General features: G+C 37.9%; 1 protein-coding gene and 1 non-coding gene across 2 annotated transcripts; one reads left to right on the top strand and one right to left on the bottom strand.

Moving 5' to 3' along the window:
- Positions 1–301: 301 nt before the first annotated feature.
- Positions 302–12,219, top strand: LOC110788313 (protein transport protein SEC16B homolog). The gene is made up of 14 exons (XM_021992939.2): positions 302–457; positions 546–2,530; positions 2,644–2,961; positions 4,363–4,491; positions 4,582–4,704; positions 4,813–4,980; positions 6,029–6,154; positions 6,314–6,448; positions 9,165–9,292; positions 9,375–9,483; positions 9,559–9,939; positions 10,076–10,231; positions 10,330–10,625; positions 11,305–12,219. The coding sequence occupies exons 2-14, from the start codon at positions 818–820 to the stop codon at positions 11,798–11,800; spliced, it is 4,278 nt and encodes a 1,425-aa protein (XP_021848631.1). The 5' UTR covers positions 302–457; positions 546–817; the 3' UTR covers positions 11,801–12,219.
- A 3,059-nt stretch (positions 12,220–15,278) lies between these two features.
- On the bottom strand, positions 15,279–15,351 carry TRNAA-CGC (transfer RNA alanine (anticodon CGC)). The gene has a single exon. It is a non-coding gene; the product is annotated as a tRNA-Ala (tRNA).

Genomic DNA, 15,351 nt, shown 5'->3' with positions numbered 1-15,351 from the left:
CTTTGAAAAGGTGGACTTTATAATGCGATAATTTTGAAAAATTCCTTTATTTTATTTAAAAAATTTATTTGTGTGTTAAATTATGAAACTTTTTTGTATGAAATTATTTGAAAATATTTATTTTGTCCGACATTAATTACCTGAAACCTATATTTATCCGAATTAAGTTGAACTAATTTTTTCTAGATTTATTTAACCTTATCGAATTCCAATTTATCTACATTTTTTTTGAAATATAAATAAAAATAAGTAAAAATAAACCGATCCTAAGTCGAATAGCCTACACTCGTACAAATTTAAAGGTTGTGTGGGGTTGGTTTTGGTTTTGGTTTTGGTTGGACTCTTGCCTCTGCTTCGACGACAATAACTCCTATCTCTCTTCTTTCTTTCCATTAGTTTCTTCTTCGTTGATGCGATCAAATATTGTATACTCCGTACATCTATGGAAGTTTGATCTGTAAGTTCAAATTTTGCTGTCTCTGTTGACTTCTATACTGCTACAATTAACTCAATTTTTAGCTTATTATTTGCAATTAATTTTGCAGTTTTTGATTTTATACAACAAGGAGGAAGAGTAGAAAGAGATTTGTGTTCAATTATTCATACTAGGGCGTTGTTCAATTATTTTTGTTCGATTTTGGTATTTGATTTGCTTCTGTGCGATTTTCGGATCTTAATTTTGGTGTCCAATTTCAGTAGTATTCGTTGAGAGCAGGAAATTTAGGGGGGGGGGGGGGGGGGGGGTGGGGTTTAGGGTTTGCAGAATTGGGGTTGTTGTCGTTCTACAGTGATTTGTTAGGGATTTAATTTTAACTCAATGGCGTCAAATCCTCCATTTGAGTTGGAGGATCAGACGGATGAGGATTTCTTTGATAAGCTAGTAAACGACGACGATGATGATGATATTAGCTCGAAAACCACTGGATTGATTAATGCCAATGTTTCATTGGATGGGAATGAGTCTGATGAATTAAAAGCATTTGCTGATTTAAGCATTGGTGAGATAAGTAGTGGTAATACTGGCTCGGAAACAATGGGGGTGAAGGGAAGCAATGATATTCTGCAGACGCAGAGTGTTGAACAGGTTGTTGACGGGGAGGCTAACTCTACATTAGTATCGTCAGATATGCCACTTTTGGATAATGGGCCTGTATCGGAGGATGGGGTTACGGCTTTTGAAGCTAAGTCAGATTTGAGGAGCGAGGTTAGTTGTTCACCTACAAGTGGTGCTAAAGAGGTCCAATGGAGTGCCATCACTGATTCAGCTATGCACGGTAGTGGTGGGATTGGATTTTATGATGATTTCTTTACTGAAATAGGAGAAGGGGAAACGGGGAGTTTCCAGACTGAAGCTAACGCTGTGCCTGGAAATGAAGAAAGCAAGAATGCAGTTATAGAGAATTCACATAGTAATTTTGAGTATCAAGGTATAACTAGAGATTCTACTGAACAACCTCTAAATGGGGCAGAAACAAATAGCATTGAGTATTGGGAAAGCCTTTACCCTGGATGGAAGTATGATTCAAATACTGCACAATGGTATCAGTTGCACAGTAGTGATGGAATTGCAAATGGGCAGGAAAGCTTTGGTGTCCCTGCTGGAAATATACAAGGAACCTTTGAAGCAAGTGGAGACAGTATATGGACACCTTCTAATGTCCAGTCATCCCAAGTTTTTAACGCACAACAAACTGCTCAAACCGCTGTTGGAACTATAAGTCAATTAAGTAAAACTGAAAATTCAACTGGCCAGAGTTATGTTCTGCAACAGACTGGCGAATATCAGTATCCAGTGCATATGATTTTTGACCCTCAGTACCCTGGTTGGTATTACGATACAATAGCTGAACAATGGTGTTCATTGGAAGCATATCATGCATCAATTCAGTCAACAGAGGAGAATTCTAATCAGCCGACACAAAATGGATTCCTCTCCTCAACAGGTTATTCTCATGCTAGTAGTCAGGGAATCAATAATGGTCTACAAGGTGCCAGAGGTGACGGCCTGGGAAAAAGTTTGGCTACATCCTCTGTAAACTATGACCAACAGGGTGCAAATGCTCAGTATGAGATGGTGAGCAGGTCTGCTGCCAATACTAGTGTGGTTCCATCGTGGCAAAGCCCTAGTGATTTCAATAGTTTCACTAATAGTCAAGTGAACCAGCAGACTTCCTTTGATTCTACCAGAGGTTTTAACGAGAAAACAAGTCAGAGTAATGATAATTCAAATTGGGCTAGTGGTTTGAACAACTTTTCTGCTGACAATGATATTCAGTTGTTTAATCATGCTCAACAAGTTATGCAAAATGGACAGCCAGCTCAATACCCAACTGGTCATTACACCAGTCAACATGCAGCTACTGTTGCCCAACCTTTATTTTCCAATGGCCACCATGTCTCTCGTTCACCAAGTGAGGGAAGGTCATCTGCAGGTCGTCCTCCTCATGCTTTAGTTACATTTGGATTTGGTGGGAAGCTTGTAGTAATGAAAGATAATAATGCTAGTGGGTTTTCAGCACTTGGGAGCAAGGTATAGCTACTCATTTATGCTCCTAATATGTCAAGTTAATGTAGTCTCCATCCTGGAAATCCTTGCACCTTCATATTTTATTTTGTTTATTTTTCCTTTTCTCCCTCTTGCAGAGTGGCGATGGATGCTTCTTATCTGTACTCAATTTGATGGAAGTTGTGAGTTCGAGCAAGGGTCCTTATAGCACTGAGACAAGTGCTCATAGCTATTTCCATTCTTTGTGTCACCAATCCTTTCCTGGTCCTTTAGTTGGTGGAAATGTGGGAAACAAAGAGTTGAATAAATGGATTGATGAGAGGATATCAAACTGCGATTCTCTAGAAATGAATTACAGTAAAGGTCAAGGTTTGAAGTTGCTTCTTTCCTTGCTAAAAATAGCTTGTCAACACTATGGAAAATTTCGTTCCTTTGGGGGAGATTCAGGGCCGAAGGTACTTTTTCATCTAGCTCTCCCCCCTCCCCCCCAAACCCCCATATTGTATGAACCCTTTGCTTCACTCTCAACTTTAATTTTGAACTACCAAGTGGCTTGTGCAAAGTTTGCCCACTTCTGCTTCTTTGACTGTCCTTATAGAGTTTGCCCTTTTGTTGGTTAGAGTAAGTTAAGGTGATTCTAGGTATATATTCAGGGGTGGGGGCATGTGGGATAAATTTGAAACATAATAAAATGCTTGAGCGGCATGTGCAGGGAAACAAGCAATATGGTAAGTTTCAATTTTGGCAACCATGAGTGTATTATGTTTATATATTTTTGGGCTCTTTAGCTATTGGTGCATGGTAGCTCTAAGTTTCCCGGTTTGGTATCTGGGAGCTACTGGTTTGAAACAAAAGGCAGCCCTCCCATATGCTGAAAAATATTAAGAAGCGGGTGCTTGTCATAGTTTAGAATTAGGTTAAGAGTTACTGGAAATAAAACCTATACCTGGTATTTTTCTTTTGCATTTCTTTATCTGGGAAATTTGATGGGATAATCCAAGTTTGGGACTTCTTCTGAAATGTGCAGTCAGCATCTCGACTAAATCTGGAGCTGTTTCCCTTTTCTTTTGAGAGAATCTGGACTCATGATGCTTCAATCTGGTGAGGTTGAGATGGTCTTTTTCTAGCATCGCCGCTGGTAGATCAAGTGACACTTTCTAAATCTGATTATCACGGTGAACAATCAGGTTGTGGTTTTGAGGCGTGTCTGACTGCGGCGAAGAGAGAGAGAGAATCGAGATGATGATATGGCTTGGGGTAAATGAAGGTGGGGAAGAGGGATAAAAAGAAAGAGAGTTTTTGATTCGGGAAAATCAAAAGTTGAGGTTAGGAGATTCCTTCTATTGGAAGCCAAACAACTTTGTCTGGGGACTTGGTTGCAAATTTGTCTTCATTTCATCAGTTCATCCCTCTTTATTATAGTATTATCCCATTTCATATCTTGCACTTGAACTAAATGCCGCGTGAAACAGTATTTATACAAAAGTATAAGACCATGGGGAGTTGGGGACTGGAAACTGAAAAATAATTCTGAATTTACCGATGTGTTTTGGGGAGTCTTTTTCACGTAGACACAAGTGTTACTTGGTTTAATTTACTCTTTCTTACAAATCAGATTTTAGGTTCAGAAGCACAGCTTGTAATTTGAATGGTTTCTTATTGTCTTATTATTTGTCACAATTTCCTGACATCCAAGTGTTGATTTCTCTCTCTCTTTCTGTGTGTGTGTGTGTGTGGGGGGGGGGGGGGGGGGGGGGGTTTAAACAGGTCAAGCGTGTGGTCCTCATTGGTCGTTTTACTTGTTCAATTCTTAAGAAAAAGTTCTCAATAAATGCGGTTTCTTTGATTCATGTTAGGAAAATGACCTTCCAGAATCAGCAGTTGCCAAACTCTTTGCATCTGCCAAGAGGAATGATGGCCAGTTCAATGATTATAAGCCAATTCCAAAGTGCTTGATGACCTTACCTTCTGAAGCACACACTCAGGTATACTGGACCTCCCTACATTTCTTTCATGTTTTAACATAGAGGTATTAGACTTCTGTGAAAGACTGAAATGGATATTTGCTATTTTAGACAACTGCTACCGAGGTACAAAACCTTCTGGTATCAGGTAGAAAGATGGAGGCTTTGCAACGAGCTCAAGAAGGCCAGTTCTGGGGGTTTGCTCTAGTTCTTGCCCGAGAACTTGGTGATCAGGTTTGTACTTGCATTCTTCTCATATTCTCTCATCAGGTCAGTCTAGGGGCACTCCCTAACTACTTTGCTTAATGAACTTAATCAGTTGATGGTTGCAATAATTTGCAGCTTTATGCTGATACTGTGAAGCAAATGGCAGTTAGCCAGCTAGTCGTTGGCTCACCTTTGAGAACTTTGTGCCTTTTGGTAGCTAGAAAACCAGAAGAGGTTTTCTCCAATAACATGATGCCTTCTGATGTGTATGGAGCAGTACAGATGTTGCCACAGCCTGTGCAGGTAGATAACTTCCATTACTATTGCTTTAGAACATTTCGAGAAAGAAATTTGAATACTAGTTTTACTTATCAATAAATTGATGGAGAGAATTGTAGTCATTAGTTCAGGGAAGTAGGGGGATTTGGGATTGGCATCTGGATGCACATGCATTGACCTCCTTCCTCAATTTTTCCAATATGTAACATGGAAATCCTGCTTCATTTTTCTTTTTGGTGGTTCAGATTGATGTCTAGATGCACTATCTAGCTTGCTTCTCTTTTATATGTTTTGTTAATGGTTGGTCATTTTTTCCCAAATGCCGCAATCTTTAGGAATTTTTGTTCATTACTTCACTTTCAGGCTCCATTTTTGTTAGCTGTACCTATTTTACTATTACCTGTAATTTTTTTTTTGAAACATTCAATTGTCCAGGTATCCAACATAATTTTATTCTTGGTTGACAAACATGATTCAAATAACACTTAAATATCAAGATGAATGGGAGATTCATTTCACGTAATACCACCAACTGAGTAAATTCGGTAACTAAATTTAATCATCCAAACAGAAAAGTTTCTAGGTTTCTTCAACATAAGTTCAGCTTATGGGTTAACAATTTCTTAAAAGAACCCTACTTGTACTGTTATACATACAGGATAGACAAGGCCTGCGAGGAGGGGGATGTTGAAGTGGGATGGTGAAGAGGGGTGCCATGGAAGGGGACGAGGATGTGTGAGGAAGAAGGGGCTTCAATGGAGTTGGCAGGAGAGAGAGGGAAGGGGCTTCCGTAGAAAGAGGTTATTGGAAAAATAGCGAGACATTACATTTAAAGTCATGTCTTTACCTTGTCCAAAATTTCACCATGTATTATGTGTAATATAATTATTTTCACCTACATGACAGAATTCAGAATGGTAAGAGGTGTCAATAGTACAAGGGTATCATGTAGAATGTCATATAATTGTTTGATTTAGCTTTAGTGACGGTTAATTGAGGTGTGTAACTGTGTACTGAATTATTTTAAGTTTTAACTGTTGCTGTCAATCTCAAGTCCCAGTATGTTAAACAGAATGCAGGTTGTAGCATGCTAGACAACTGGGAGGAGAATTTGGCTGTAATAACTGCAAATAGAACAGAGAATGATGAGCTTGTGATTATCCATCTGGGAGATTGTCTACTGAAGGAAAGAAATGATGTATGTCTCTCACTTTCTTTATGAAAGCTGTTGGCAGTTACTTTTTGTTTATTTCTTTTGTTTGGAACTTAAATATCGCCATTCCTTACTCTCTAAAACTGTAGAAAAAATAGGAGAAAGTTTCATTAGCTTCATTCTTAGACGAGACCAATTGTACAGGTTACTGCAGCACATATCTGCTACTTGGTCGCGGAGGCTAGTTTTGAGTTATATTCAGATAGTGCACGATTGTGTCTCATTGGTGCAGACCATTGGAACTTTCCAAGAACGTATGCTAGTCCTGAGGCAATTCAGGTATTGTTTTGTTTCTTTGCATTCCCTTTATAAGTTAAACTGTATTCTCCATGCATGCAGTTAGACCTTTCTTCCAATGTCTTACAAACTAAGAGGAGAAAAAGGTCCAATGTTTATTATTTCCTTTTTTTGGAATTTTTGTACACACATGCAATTCCCTCCTGTTTCTTTCACACTTCATGCTTTTTTTGAAATATTTTTTTATTACTATAATGCCTTGTTAATTGTGACTTCCACGAAATCTTCCAAATCTTAAGCAAATCTACATGTATAAACATCAAGTAGAAATTTGGGGAAATAGGGTTCAAGCAATTCGTATGCTGGAATTGACGAGGGCAACTCCATTCACTGAAGGGAACAAGTGGGAAAGATTAGGGTTCTCTGAAATTGGGGGTTCATCATAAACATAATGTTTGGTAGTTTTCGAATCAAATTACAACAGTTGGCTGACTTAGTGGATTGAATTAATATTGGAGTTGTAAACCGTAGCTTCAAATATCTTCCTCCACCCCTTCCCTGCCACGAATACTAGCGTCAGGTTTTGCAGCCCATGTTAATGCTAGTTCACTAAAAATTATATCTATTTTTTCATCATAAATTTTCATTACCATCCATTACCATTTGGAGAGTGGTATACTGGTATTGGGTGGGGATGCAAATTTATGGGGAAAAAGAACACCAAGTTTGAGATAAGGTTTTATTACCACAGACATTAAGGTGTTACTTTTCTTGCCAAATGACACTTAGATCTATTCCTATTACCACCATTTATTACCGGCTACCAAACGAGCCGCAAGTGGCATTGTTGAGTGACCAATATGTAGGAGAGTGAAAGCAGTAGAGGCGAAAAGATGATGGTGGGTCAGTGGGTGAGAGATTGAATGTGATCAATGAAGAAGAGGAGAGTTAGTTGAATACTTTCTTGAATGTATATAGTTTGTGCATAAAATACAACGACGGTATACTGGATAGACTTATTTGGACAGAATCCGTCAGTTGGTAGCTAAATCAATAACCGGAAATGACAGAAAGGCAGTTAAATACAATTGATATTTTGAAAGGTAGTTATTTCTAGAAGTGGACAAAAGAAAGGTTCTTAAAATAAATTTCCCTTTAAAAAAAGAATCATGTTTCCTTCTAAATACTCGAGCACATTTAGGTACGCCAGTTTGACTAATTGAATTATATTCTCGATGTTTATTTGTCACCCTTTAGTCTATAACGTGATTTTCACCCTCACTAGTGACCATCAATGTCTAGATTCCTTCTGAATTATATTCCTTTCCTTAGAGCCTCAAGTTCGACAAGAACACTACTCTTAGATGGGACGCGAACTTGGGTCCAATGCCATCTATCATAAACATTAGTCACATGATAACTCGAGCTACTTGCTTCATTTTAGGTTGATTAGTATGAGTTAAGGTATGCCCACACCTTTCTCAGAGAGTCTGATGGAGTAACGGTAGTTTCTGAAATATCTATTCTTTCTCTGAAATTGAAATCTGTGAAAGACTGAAAACCATTGTGCTAATCAACAGTAGGTTTGGTGTTAAATTTGTTTACACACTCATTTTGGATGTCATAAGTCATAACCAATTAGTGACTTAGTGTAAACTTGGTTTCAAATTTGAATGACATGTGGTTTGGGGTAAAGAAGAACCAGTGGTATCAGGATTAAGCTTGCTTCTTTAATTATGCCCAAAGATTTTTTTGTCCAATTCCACCTACCGAACAAGGAAGAAGTGGGTACCTATCTACATTTAAATAGGCTTTCAGGCTATAAAAGTTGGGCTATCAGATAGCCTTAACAGCTTTGTACCCCAGTTAAATGCTCCTCTCTTAAGGCAGGAAGGACATTTATTTTTGGGAAACCCAGCTTATTCTTTTTATCTTTTTGTAATTTTATACGGAATCTCTCTCTGATTTCATTGTATGTCCCAGTAAATGTGATCATGTCTAGTAAGATGCATTCTGCATACCTACCACGGCCACCAGCACGAAGTTGCAAACCCATGGAAATGTGGATTAGTTGACATGCCATGTCTCTACTCATAGTTGTACAGTTGTACCTTGTACTGGGTGTCTGGATGGGTGGAGGAACTTGGTTTTAACCCTTTGATTGTGGCGCATCCCCTCCATTCTCACACTGATTTGACTTCTTCCAGGAATGTGTTAGTTGTCATAAAATTATAGTTAGGAGTAAGAAGCCTGCAGTCAGAAGAGATAAGTACTCTTGATAGTTGATATTGATAAACTGTTTATGGTCACTATCTGACCACTTCTTTCTGATGCTGATGGTTTCTTGTCTGCTTAAAATGTGAGAAATTAACTGTACAAATTAATGTGGGAGTTTGTTATTTATGTAATGCTGTATGACGTGTTCTAATAGCTGCAAGAAACATATATGTTGCTTTTTTCTTAAACCTAATCAAGAATTATTTCATCTAGCTGGCTCTGCGGTCCTGTCGGTGGTCCTTTTGTGCCCTAAGTTTCTTGGTGAAACAAGATTAGTTAGTCTCCACGAGTTAAAGTGGATAGCTAACATATTACTCCGTAGTATTTATGTGAATCATTTTGGTTACAGTAGTCCTCTACTGTTGATATTCTAGGCGGTTATGTATTCTATGCTTGTATGGTAAATCTATGTCTCTGGAGTGAAATAATTAGTAGTAAAAATGATCATTAAGATACCGTCTTGTTTTGGTTGTTACTGCAGAGAACAGAGCTTTTTGAATATGCAAAGGTTCTTGGGAACTCTCAGTTTTCTCTGCTTCAACTCCAGTCATACAAACTTGTATATGCACACATGCTGGCCGAGGTTGGAAGGATTTCGGATTCATTGAAGTATGTACTGGAGCCTACATTTTTCTTTTAATTGAACATTTTTTATTTTTTTGCTTTGCTTTAACATGATGGCATAATTCAGATACTGTCAAGCTGTTTACAAATCTCTCAAAATTGGACGATCACCGGAAGCAGATACATTGAAACAGTTATTATCATCTCTTGAAGAGAGGATTAGGACACACCAACAGGTTTTCCCTCATGTTTCTCTAGTTAAGAAGTCCAGTGTGCTGTACAATGTCTCTTAACATTTTGTATCTTTTCAGAGTGGATATGCAGCTAACTTGGCTCCAGGAAAGATAGTGGGTAAATTGCTCAACTTTTTTGATAGTACAGCTCATCGCGTTGTTGGAGGTCTCCCGCCACCCGGTCCTTCATCTTCAACAACACAAAGTAGTTTTCAAGGCAATGAAAATCAATTTCAGGCACTGAGCCCTATGGTAACAGGCAGTCAATTAAACATGGGTGTCTCATCGCTCACGCCACCAGCATCCTTGAATATAATGAGCAGTCAATCAAACATGGGTATGTCGTCAATGACGCCATCAGCATCCATGGAGCCCATAAGCCAATGGGCAGTAGATGAAAGTAAAATGACATTGCAAAATAGAAGCGCATCCGAGCCAGATATTGGTAGAACTAGGCCGGTATGATAATATGTGCTTGCTTTTCTTTTCATCTTGTCCTTTCTATTTGATCATGTATTCATGTTAGATGCAATTTTATTAAGCGCTTACTGTAGTCCATTGACAAGTTTTTCTTTCAAATGTTTATGTGAAATAGGATCAGGTCGATTCTTCGAAAGAAGCAACTTCTTCCAGCACAGTGGGAAAACAATCTGGTTCGACAGGAACATCTCGCTTTGGTCGTTTGAACTTTGGTGCTCAGATCTTTCAAAAGACTGTTGGATTGGTCTTAAAGCCTCTTCAAGGCCGCCAGGTAAGACCATTTATACTTGTGTCTAGATTTCTTCCTTACCGGTACAACATATATGAATTATATACTCATAGTGATTGGTTATGCTTATTTTGTGTAAGGCTAAATTGGGGGACACAAACAAATTCTATTACGACGAAAAGCTTAAGAGATGGGTAGAGGAAGGTGCTGAACCAACTACTGAAGAATCTGCTTTGCCACCACCACCAATGACTGCAGCTTTCCAAAGTGGAAAATCGGATTATAACTTGAAGAGTTCTTTAAATGATGGATTGCATGCCGTTAATGGTAGTCCAGCATCTACAAATTCAACTCCTGAAAGCAGTCCTGGTATACCATCTACGTTGCCTAGCTCAAATCAGTTTTCAGCACGCAGCCGGATGGGTGTACGATCCAGGTATGTCAGGAATTAGCTATCTGTTGATTTTAGTCTTCACTAGAGAGTAGAGACCCTTCACTTTCTGTGTTAATACATCATAGTAAAATTTATGAACAACTATTGTGGCACATAATTAGCTTTAAGAATTTTGAAGTGGTTGCCCTGCTTGGGATATATTTTGTTGGAATTATCCTCAGTTCAGGTCAACTATCCTGTGCTCTGGTTGCACTATCAAGCATATTGCTGCCATCACCCCTCCATCGAAAAGTACTACGGAGTACCCTTGATTCTATAGACTTCATGGAGTTGAAACTTATAAGCCTGAAGTTGTCTACCCTACTTTTTGCTACAACCAGCAGTTTTGCGTTCTATCTTTTTAGTCTTCCTTTTTGGGAAATTTCCCACACAATTTTCTGTGCATTTTCCGTCTAATTTGTTAACTTCATAATTAAGAACAAAAAAAAAGAAAAAGAATCTCATGCACGTTTGTGTGGATAAAAAAAAAACCACGAATATTTATGCTACTTTAACACTTCTGCAAAACACAGGGTCACTTTAGAAAATAGAACTTTATTTCCCTACCACATAGAATTTTGCAAAACACTACGCAACCATGTCGAATTTCCCTTTTATTTTTTCTGAAGTGAAGTTTGTATTTAGTCTCAGTAAAGCATGTGTTGTCTATTTCTCTGAATAGGTATGTAGATACTTTCAACAAGGGTGGCGGGGCTTCCACAAATCTGTTCCAGGCACCGTCAGTTCCATCAGTTCAACCACCTAAACTCACTGGCGCCAAGTTCTTCATTCCCGCCGCAGCACCAGCAAATGAACAAACTATCGGCACAGAAGCTGGAACCAGAAATGAAGTTTCTGAAATTGGAGAAAATCCTTCCATGTCCATGAATGATCCTTTCCAAAATCTAACACCTTCACCCGTTGGAACAATGCAGAGGTTTTCAAGTGTCGACACAATATCTAGTAATGGTACAATGGAAAGTGGGAAGGTTCCTCTTGTGCCCCAATCTCGTCGTACAGCCTCATGGAGTTCAATTCAGAGTGACACGTATACTCCACCTCCAATAACTGAGATGAAAGCTTCCCCGCTTTCGTTTATCCCTAGTGATCAACTGCCTGGTAATCTGCACATTGATAAAGACAATTCTGGGGATGATCTTCAGGAGGTTGAACTTTGAACTGAGGGTGCTGTACATATCAAGTTTTGTTTTGCATCTTGTAATCTATACACCATCAGGAATTATCGAGGCCATATCAAGCTATTGAAGTGCAGCGAAGTGGAGCTTCAAGTTTTAGATACAACTTTTCCTGTTTTTTTAAGACTCATACCCTTGCCTTTCTGCAAATATGTCAGAAAATGGATAAGCTTATTTTATTGTAATATGAATAGAAATAGGATGTTGTAGCCATTTAGATGGTAATACCACATAGCAAGAGATAGGTTGGGGGGTTTTGGGGCACATTGTACAGTTCCGTTTCGTTCGTTCATTTAATGTGTACTATATAAATAAACAATTGAAATGGATAGGGGAGGAATGTCTCAAATAATTTGAGATGTTAAGGCGAGTTTAATAATGGAATCTAGTAAGTTTCCAAATGCGTTATTGTCCGTCTCCATCTTCCTCTATTGTTTTTCATCTTCTAATTGGTTTAGTTGCATATTGGTGAGCAAAAACTCAGGGTATCCTAAATCGAAATCTGAACCTGTTAGGAACCTGTGCAGGTTCCGGTTTCGGTTCTGGATAATAAATTTGGGAACCTATTGTAACAGGTTCCGGTTCTCAATTTTTTGGAACAGGGTACACTGTACACACTAATACTGAACCTGTTGTAACCGGTTCCGGTTCTCATTTTCAGGAACCTATTGCAATAGGTTCCGATTCTTAAAATTTTAACAGGGTACCTGTTGTGCTCACCCTACTAAACACCCATTATGCTATAATGTATTGCTAATTGGTCAGAATCCGACAAATGAGACATTGAAATTGCTTCAAAGCCAGTTAAAACCTAAAATTTACTCGTCATAAACCCAAGATCCTCTAATTTCTTTTTTGTATTTATTGAAATCCTCTGTTTTTAGTTGTATTATATTGACTTAACACATTTGATCATTTGCCACGTAAAAATACACATGGTGACATATTTAATTTGATTTTTCAAGAATTCGATCTGATTGCTCATTAGTCATTACATATGTATTATCTATCAAAATAAATTAACATTTTTATAATTTTATCCATGTTGCAAACATTTCACCTTATCTCATGAAAGTTGAAACCCAGCTAAGATATTTTTTGGTTGAAGGTACCCTTTGTAACATCTTGGCGCTGTACCGCCATGACCACTCCACCTTGTTGTGCATTAAAGTTCAGGTGTTGATTCAAAGCACTGTAACTTCCCATATAAGAATTGTTCCCATTAGAACTAGAAAACCCAGGAGGTAGTTCCCTGTACATTCTTGATATCATGGTGCTTTGAGTGAGATATTGTACCCCAAATTGACTTGACATGTTTCTCATTCCTATACCATGGTTTGATCCTAGATGAGGTACTGCAAAAGAAAACACATTTCCATTCCCATTACCCATTGTTGAGCTTGAACATGAGCCTGTATTCAGTTGATAATCAGTCAAATTCTGCAGATTGTTCTGAGCAATTACTGCATCATTCTGCAAGGCTCTTGGATTAAATTTCAGTTGATTAGAGATCAAATTGACCCCTGAATTGAATGCAAAGTCTATCTCATTCCCATCTTTTAAGGGATTTCTATCACTGTTTTCTGATTGTTTTCGAGGCAGGACAGTAGGCAGTGTCAGATAATCATCTGCACCTCCTGCAGTATAATTAGTCCACTGATCAGCTTCATTCCCAACCAGTTTTTGCTTCTTGGTAGAAAACCCTGATATTATTATACCCTTCCGTTTCTCTTTATTTTCTTCTTCTTCCTTTGGAGGTATGACAAGTTCTCCATTAGTTGAAGGGAATCTCCTTCCTAAATCCCCTTCTTCACAATCATCAGTAATCGCACTTGATGTTCTTTTCCCTTTGTTTGGACTATTTCTCAGAGGTTTGCTTCTCTTCATATTTTGTTCTTGTCCATTTCTTGTCCCACTAGGCTTAAAGAAATCGAAATCATCCGATTTCAATTTGCTGTCCATCCATGAAATCAAGCTCTCTCTAGTGGTTTTCATTTCTTTCACCAGAGATTCCATATGCACTCTCAACCCCAACAATGCAGCATCTGAAGGCTCATTCTTAAAGGATGTTCTCTTAGGTCTTTTTGCTCGAGCTTTTCTCTCATGTGCCTTTCCTGGTTTGTTCTTCTTTCTGTTAGTCTCCTCGATCAAACTCGAGTGATTTCTGTCTTCTCCTCCAGTATGTGATGCAGGGCTAAACATGGTTTTCTGGTCATTTCCCTCCATATGAAGTACATTAGATGCCAGCTTATTATGCATCATAAGTTTCGGATCACTTGCAGAACTTGGCCTCCAGTGATGAGCATCACTAATTACAGGATATGATGCAGGGTTAAGCATGGTTTTCTGATGATGAGGATTACTATTTGAATCTGAAAATTTCTCTGCTGTTGTGAACTGCCACCTGTGCTGAAATTGCTGATACTGATCAGTGATCACCCATTCTATACCAACAGTTTTTCTGGCCAACCTCACTTCAGCAGTTTCAGCGCGATAACTGATAAGGAAAGATTTTTGTTAAGTACATGGTTACCATTAATAAATAATGACCTTACGAAAATTACACCTACAAGAAAATTACATGTATATACAATAATACAAATCTTGTATAGATTTGTCTAATGTATTTTTTTTTTTTCCACTTGAACACAATAATACAACGAGGTTGAATAAATAAATTAACATCAGTAACATGTAGTTAATTCTAAAACTGAGAACAATTCTGTTGTAATTAAGAACTGCATTCATTAAAAGGGAAAACAGCGTAAAAATCATAAACTTTTCATGCTATATACAGTTATGCAGGCAATTGCTGATAAATGCAACTCAAAATCAATTCAAAAGCTTCAAGGCCAAAAACTCGCTTGCTTGAGATCGAGTATAAGTGTATAACTAGATGAATCGTAACATGTACTTCGTACTTCGTATTAGAGGAAAAGAAAAACCTTCAAGTATGGATTACGAAAGCATACGTTAGAAATTGGAAAGACGATATATACAGAAGCATCATAGAAGAATTTTGGTGATATTCGTACCTTAGAAGATTCAAACAGTTGATGGAAAATCAAAGCATATAGTGAAAGCATAATAAAAGATTAGAATTTCTTCTAGTATTTATCTATTTGTTTATGTAACATCAGATCATCACATAAGGTAGTATAAGATTATGACCGTTTCTGTGAATTTTGGCGAAAATTCTACTTGGTGAAAAAAAGCAACTACTAAAAGTGTTTATACATGCATTTTCTGTAAATGGTAGAAAATCAAGAAATGATAATTGGAATAAAAGTAACTGCCTGGTTCATGTAATCAGCCATTCATCAAGATTATGTTCACACGCTAATGTAGAAAGAAATAAGAAAATCTTGATTTCTTTTCATAATTTCACGTACTAATTAAAATGGAGATGTTATTAGACTATACAACTATACAAGAATCAGTAAAAATTAACTAAAAAGATTGGAGGTGCGGGGAATCGAACCCCGTGCCTCTCGCATGCGAAGCGAGCGCTCTACCATATGAGCTACACCCCC

The sequence above is a fragment of the Spinacia oleracea genome, chromosome 6 (genome assembly GCF_020520425.1).
Source record: "Spinacia oleracea cultivar Varoflay chromosome 6, BTI_SOV_V1, whole genome shotgun sequence".
Lineage (NCBI taxonomy): Eukaryota > Viridiplantae > Streptophyta > Magnoliopsida > Caryophyllales > Amaranthaceae > Spinacia > Spinacia oleracea.
This window is presented reverse-complemented; position numbering and strand designations above follow the sequence as displayed.